At 31.2% G+C, this 7,936-nt stretch overlaps 1 protein-coding gene across 1 annotated transcript in view; it reads right to left on the bottom strand.

The window, feature by feature from the left end:
* Positions 1–1,169: 1,169 nt before the first annotated feature.
* LOC126744058 (zinc finger protein 75A-like) overlaps positions 1,170–7,936 on the bottom strand; it is a 42,566-nt gene continuing 35,799 nt past the window's right edge. The window contains exon 6 of the mRNA XM_050451388.1: positions 1,170–2,950. Within this exon, the coding sequence (XP_050307345.1) occupies positions 2,697–2,950 (254 nt within the window). The 3' untranslated portion in view covers positions 1,170–2,696. The remainder of the gene's footprint in view (positions 2,951–7,936) is intronic.

Genomic DNA, 7,936 nt, shown 5'->3' with positions numbered 1-7,936 from the left:
GGTCATTTTAGGTCGCAAAAAGTCTGTGACCCAAATGCGACCTAAAAATAATGTCGCTTAACGTCATTTGACGTCATCTTGCTACCTGGGTAGTAGCTTATATTTCTTTTCAAGACATATTCAACCATATTGTTTTAGTTTTCTGCAACCTTTACACTGTTGCGTTGCCCTTGTCTGCTCCTGATGTTGGTGTCCCGTTTAAGATCTTTGAGTGTAGTCTGTTTCTGTCTAGAGATATTCGTTTTTTTGTGGTTTTCTTACCAGTTGGTCCAGAGTTCTCCCGTCTCTTATCGAAAATTGATGGACTTCTGCTCGAGTTAAGCTGATGGACTCTGATGGATGCTTTTTTCGTTCGTTGAGATTGAGTCCGTCTTGCTTGATGGGCGTGTAGTGTTCAGTTGTTGAAGCTTTGATTGGTGTTTGAGTTTTAAAACTCCCCTTTACTTTTGACAAGCATAGCGCAATGTTGTATTGGCAAAAATATTATTAAAAAAAAACTGTAAGTGCCAAAACTTATTTTGCAAATTCGTATAGAGCACACAGAAACAAAACACCATTTAAATAATTTTTCAACGGTGTTTTGACAAGATAATTATTTTAGGCAAAGCTTATAGATGCACTTTTCGTAGCAATAAAATGATTATTTAATTGATTACGGATTTCAATTTTATGCTTTCTGGGCATATCTTAATTCTAACAATTATTATTGTATTTATTCTTTGTTGGTGAACCCTTACAATCAGTAAAATGATTACTCAATCAATTCATAGCATATAAGGAATTATTAATTCATAATGATTATTTTATTTATTTCTGGATTATAATCTTTTGCGATTAGTATGATGATTATTATCAGATCAATTTGCAGCTGATACAGATGTACCAAAATAATTTAAAAAATAATTTTTTTTATAAAATCAGTAGGATGGAAATTTAATAAGAGAACTAAGGAAATGAGGAAAAAAGGCGAAAAAAAAACAAGAAAATAAATCCATTTATTTTAATGAACCTTATCCATTTAGTTTCATGGACAAAATTTATTCCTTAAATTAATTTTAATTTTGTTTTATAACCTTTAAGTGCATTTTATTTTTTGCCAAGGTAGACGACGAAAATCAAATAAAACCTAAGATTTAATTAAAAAAAAATACAAAATAAAACACACAAAAAACCATCAAAAGTTTTATTTCAAAAATACAACTTTCGTGTCGATATGTAAAAATCAATAACTCAACTAATACGTAATAATTTCTACTAATATGGCCCCAAAATCCAGTAAATAGAAAAAAGTTTCTACAAGCCGTCGATTATTTACAAAAAAAAAAGAAAAAAAGAACTACAATTTACTTTACAAGTCTTTGGTTTTTAAGCTGTATGAAGTTTTACTAAAAAGGCTCCACTAACACTAATCCGGAATTCTCCTTAGTAAAACTCGTAAAGTGCAAATAAAAGGAAAACTAAAGTGCGACTAACAAGAAAAAAAACATAAATTTAACTAAAATTTTATAATAATTTTTTTATATTATAAACTTATTTGCACTTTTTACATTTTAAATGGTAACAGTTTTCATACATTTTTAATGTGGATTATTTTCTTAGACTAGCATGATTGAATCATTTCGTATTTACAATATAGTTTATTCTTACATTTATACAATAAAAAATATATATATGCAGGATGGCCAATCATTTTCACGTGACAATATTAAAAGATGATTAAATTGGAAAAAATTGGATGTATAATTTTGATATGATTACTCACCATTGGCATTGGTACACAATAAATTCAGTCAGATGTGTTGATAATGCGATATTTTATCAAAAAATTAATAAAATTGTTTAATATTAAAAAATGCGTTGACGTTTTAACTAAAAGATCTGTGGTCTGATCGAAGGTTATTAAAAAATGTTGATTCGATCGATTGTAAGCAAGCAAATTGAGAACGCAGCATGTTAATTGTCTGCAAATTAATTACTTATTTGGATTTATTGTAGGAGTTTAAAATCTCGATCGATAAATTCAACTTAGATATCCACAAAAATCTTTATTAAAATTCCATAAGAGTTTTAAAAAATAGGACCTGTTTAATTTTGTTGCAACCGACATATGCTGCGTTCTGACTGGATTGGATATTCCTTTATTGTTGGATATTATTGGATATAAGTTTCAAATTATTAAAAACGAGTAGCTGTAATTTGTTGTTTGCGAAGATTTTGGGCCTTAACGCCGTGAGGGGCGCGCCACTAGCAATGCTCCAATAGCGTAGAATACATTATTTTTGCCATCTAACATCATGTGTTTTAAGCCTAAGGAAAAGGACAGGTGTAGCGTAAGGAAAAAGTTCAGCCATCAACAAATATTTTTATTGTTGTTAGGCGTCTCTAAATTTCTCAAAAAAAAAGGAATTTAGAAAGAATAAAATCCGATTTTATATACAACTTTTTTCCAATTTAACCCACTTTGTAGCCGTTTGAATACCATAGTGGCCATCCTGTACATCGCATTTAAATTTTTTAACAAATTAGACTTTGGAAACGTTTGGACGGACTCGTTATCATGGCCCCTCAAATTATAGATATGGCAACATAGTCACGGGACTGATTATGTATGGCACATATCATTTATGTTTGTACTTGCATTCAGCATGTTAAGCCAGCAAACATGTTTACACACTTTCTCAATATACCATTACAACTTAATTATTATTATTTAAACCGATTTCAGTAATAGACAGATCGGTTGGCCTATAAATCGAATTAATAACGGATTCAGGCACAGAAGGATGTTGAGATTCCCGATGTCTTCTGAGATCGACTTTCCTCTGAAAGGCCTTGTCGCAAAGTCCACAGGAAAATGGCTTGTAGCCGGTGTGTTTACGCATGTGCGTAATTAGATTCGATGATTGGCTAAAGGCTTTTGAACATACGACGCACTTATGTGGCTTTTCACCTGTAACAATGAGATTAAATTATTGTTAAGTTATATGGGGGTTTCTTTGGAGGGGTGGTTAAGATCAAATGGCACCCATAAGGGTGGAAATTAGTGTATAATTATTGGTTGGGGTTGTTACATGGGGATGTTTTAGAGCTTCTTAATTAATTATTTTTTCAAGGTGTTTCAGAGCCTTTATCTCTCCTTATAAATTGTGTCAACAAAATATAAATATGAATTCTATTTACAGGATGTTTTGATCCGGAGTAAGTCTCAAATTTTGAACGTAAGTCGATCAACTCAAATCCCCGTGACCTTTAAAATACATGATTCTTTTAAATTATTAACCTTTACAAATTGATTCTATTAAAAACTAAAAATTCTCATTATATTTTTGTCCTGTTACAAAAATGAATTAATCATACACGTCAGTTAATTTTCGTGACGTTACCAAGTTGCAATTACTTTCTTCCATTTCTTTAAAAATGCTTTTTAAAAGAAATGGAAGCCTGTACCACCACCTCTTCAGTCTTTACAGTGATGTACAGCATTATAGTTTGGCAGGTTGAAATATTGTTAGATATTGTTGTGTTTTTCTAGTCCTTTTTATTTCAAATAAATTACAGTAACAGAGAAACGTGTGAAATGTATTTTGTGTACGGTATTGCCAACGGCAATGCCTACGAAGCAAGGCGTATTTACGAAGAAAAATTCTCAAATTATACTCTTTCACATAGTCAAGTATTTATTCGCCTCCATCATCGAATCGGTGAAAATGACAGTTTCAAGAAATTGCCCGCTAACAATGAACGATCTCGTATAATTGCAACTGTATAAAAGGAAGAGGCAGTGTTAAACTAAATTAAGGAGAATCCTACAACAAGTACAATAAATACTGCTATAACACTAAATATTAGACAGTCGACATTCTCCAGAATAGTTAAGACGGAACTATTTTGGAGAATTACTTTTTGGAGGTGATTTTCCTTAAAAACTCGCATTTTGTCAATGGCTTGTTGTGGCTATCGTGGAAGAGAATCCTCACTTCCTGGTAAAAATACAGATGAAGCAAATTTCTCAAAAAACGCAATTATGAATTTTCACAACAATCACACAGGGGTATACGAAAATCTACATAAAATTATTGAAAGTCGGCACCAGCAACAATGTTCGCTTAATGTATGGTTATTTATTTTTGCTAGAACGATTAACTGGAGATGTTTATCGGCATTTTATCGAAGAGGATAGTGGCAAGTTGCACAACAATTCGGCAATCAATGGTGGGTAGGGTAGGTGCTTCCATTAAAGTTGGAGGGCAACACTTTCAACAACATTTATAACCTGTACTCCTAGTTTGTGTTTAACGTCATGTTATTCACTTTTCCCTTTTGTAAAAAGCTTTGATTTTATAAGCATGAAATTGAATAAATAGAATGTAAATAATCAAATCAAAATGTCATACGTGTCACCCTCTTTGATACTTTTGTCTTAACTTAAACTTAAATTTAGCCCCTTTGAAAATCTCTCTATACCTAATTTTATACGGTTATTTTCGTTTACTTTCAAATTATTTGGAAAAATTAAAAAAGAAATTAAGATTTCAACAGTCTGTATCTCCGCAGGGAAGCATTTTCGGACATAGGTTTATAGGAATTTTTACAATATTTTAGCCCAAGGAATACGCCCTTAAGTTTGCATGAAATATTAATGACTCAACCTATATAAACTAAGGTTATGAGCTTTAAAGGTTCCCCGAAGAGAGTATCTCTTGGGGGCATTACCATCAAGCAACACAGCACCAGCAGGTTCCTTTGATTGACCGTAGATAAAAATTGCTAAGGCGATATCTTCAGGCTGTTTTGCAGTAAAGTTGACAACTGAGGAACTTGGTATACACATCGGTTGGTAGATCTGTTTATATTACTTTGATTGAATTGCGTATTAGGTATGGTATTTGTTTCTGGGGAAATGCTAGCCATTATCCTAGGCATTATCTTAGTCAATCCTAATTCTGCAAAAACGGTACTCTCCGGTATATTTCCAGGGCAAAACTCGGTTCATCAAAGAGAGTGTTATTACCGTCACGAATATCTATATCCTGGAGGTGGCTAGCATCTCATACAAACATCGTCATGGCAGAAAATCTCAGGTACGTGACACGTCAAGTAAACAACTTGCATCTGCCTATACCTCCATCTACCTTGACACAAAAATCTATCATCTATGAATGCATAAAGGTATTTAATCATCTACCATGTAACATTAAAGAGGCAACGTCAATTCATATATTTAAACAGCGACTGCGTCAACTCTTAGTGGGGAAGGCATATATAGGCTTTATTGGGTTTTCATTTTAATTATATGTTATTATGTGTATGTATTTATTTTGTGAATGTATTAATTTTTTTTGCATTTTAATATGTGACGTTGAATTTGCGGACAAAAATTTTTATTAATAATGTTTGTATGTTTTCTTATTTTGTACGTTTATTTGTAGAGCTGTCTGTTTCATTACTTATAAGCAAAGTAGTTTAAACAAATAAAGCACATTTTGTTTTTGACTTTGACTATTTTCATCCTTTTAGCTTTTATATAATTATATATATTAATACAAAAACACTGTTATTAGGATATTATGAACGGAAGACAGTGATTTTTCAACGGAATTTCTTATTGGGTAAATGTTAGGGGGGGGTTAAGGGTTTTTTGATAAAAAACAATATTTTTGCAGAAAATATATATGCAATATTAATTTTAATAACACTGTTTATTTAAATTTTATACATAAATATTTGGTATAAAAATAGCGTCATCATATTGGATATAATTGACGAAGAACAGTGATTTTCTGAAGAATTTCATCAAATATTTAAGGTCTAGTAATAATCGAGTTTAAAGACTTGATATGTAAATCCTTTGTCAAGTTTTTTAAATGCCGAAATTTTCTCCCATTTGTAATCAGCATTGTATATTATATACGTATATTATACCGGGTGACACAGGAAAAAGGGAACACTTAATAACTATTTTACTATTCAAGATAAATAAATGAAACTTGGTAGATCGATAGAATTATTATAAGAGCATCTTTTGACATATTCAGTTGTTTTCCGGCAATTCCAGTTTAACCGGAAGTGATACTAACTTTCTTATTTTAAATAAGACACTTGGTATATTATTACGTATTTCGATAGAAAATAGTCTATTTAAAATGTCCAAACCATTAATTTTGATATTTCCTTTATTTTTTAAATAGCACATTATTGGGAACAACCGCTTTTAAAACACGGTTTTTTTTTTCCCAATAATTTGATATAATTATTTTTTAAATCGGTTGATAAATAAGTTTATAAGAAGAAAAAAATTAACTCATATAAATAAACGCGTTTAATTTATAGAAATAGCATAAAAGGCTTTGATTTCTTGATTAGGAGGTTGCAGTTTAACGCATTCTTGAGTTTATTTTTCAATTGACATAATACATGACATCTTGTCAAGTTCAATTTTATTTATTATTCAAATAAATTGGCCATAGTTTTGGAAAGAATTTTAATGTTTACTAATATTGGAAATGTTTGCTGACTGTATTTCTAAAAAACTCATTTAAATAATAAAACACAATGTAAATTATTATTTTTCTGCGATTACTTGATTAAAAATTAAAATTTTAAATGCATTTATGACACCTCATTCTAAAATTTAAAAAAAATTATTTTTTCTATGGGTATAAAATAAAAAGTGGCAAATGCGGTATCATTATTCTCAGAATAGTATTTAAAAATACATAATAATATACTAATTGTCCCATTTAAAATAAAAAAGTTAGTATCACTTCTTGTTAAAACGGAAGTAACAAAAAATAACAGAAAATGTCAAAAGATGTTCTTACTACTATTGTATTGATACACCAAATTTCATTTGTTTATCTTGAAAAGTAAAAAAGTTATTAAGTGTTCGCTTTTTCCTGTGTCACCCGGTATAATATGTATATTATTATATACGTATATTAATACCCACTCACTTTAAGTCCTCTTATGTCCTTAATTTTTCTAAATACCTACAATGTTGGGTTTTGTTCTGCAAATCTCATTATGATAGGTCTGTCTTTTTTTCTGTTTTAGCCTAAACGAATTGATTTCATTTTCTGTTATAGTTAATTGGATGGTCTAAATTACTGTATTTATTACATTTGTTGCTTTTTTTCTTGACTTGCTATCCCCGTAATAATGTTATTGTTTTGTCGTTTCTTTTATTCTTGGTTATTTTCTTCTTGTTCCAAGGCTTGTAAGCAAGATTGTCATTTCTAAACAGTTTTACCTCAGCCAAGAGACTCTCTGATTTTTTGACATGAATTGAGCACATCCTTTTAGCTCCTCTATATCTTTGTACATTTTCTCTTGAAACAGCTTAAGTGCTTCACAAAGTAACTTCATCCATAAGGCCCATACTACGCGATGTTTCGTCACTTTTTCCTCCTTTAACCTTTCGCTTGAATCGCGCAGCTGGGGTGGTAGTAGGAATTACAGACTTCGCATCCTATAGGTGCACTGACCATTTTTTTGCAATGTGCAAGTTTTTTTAAAACTCAAAAAAGTTTACTGTATACATAAGCTCAAACTACTTCTTCTAATAAATCCCCCTACTGCTATTAATAAATAGTACCTAATTGTTAATTTATAATTCTTTTTTACTACAATTACCAAGTGACATACTGTTTATATACCGATTAATATTAAGTGTCTTAAAGACCCACCTCAGGTTGTCTCTACCGGAGTGTAAAGTGCAACCCGTGTTTATCCTAACGAGGTAAAATGATATGTTCCTCGATGCGGCTGGTGCAATAAAACTCTTCGTCGTACGCTAAGTGTAATGTGAACAACGATGATAATAATAAGCTAATGAAAATGCACACGAACGGAAGTCCTAGTAAGCGGCTGACGCTCCCGTGGACGATAGCAATAGGAGGGGAACCCCCGATTCCGGGACACTTCCGGTACAGCACGC

This window comes from Anthonomus grandis, chromosome 13, assembly GCF_022605725.1.
Source record: "Anthonomus grandis grandis chromosome 13, icAntGran1.3, whole genome shotgun sequence".
NCBI lineage: Eukaryota > Metazoa > Arthropoda > Insecta > Coleoptera > Curculionidae > Anthonomus > Anthonomus grandis.
This window is presented reverse-complemented; position numbering and strand designations above follow the sequence as displayed.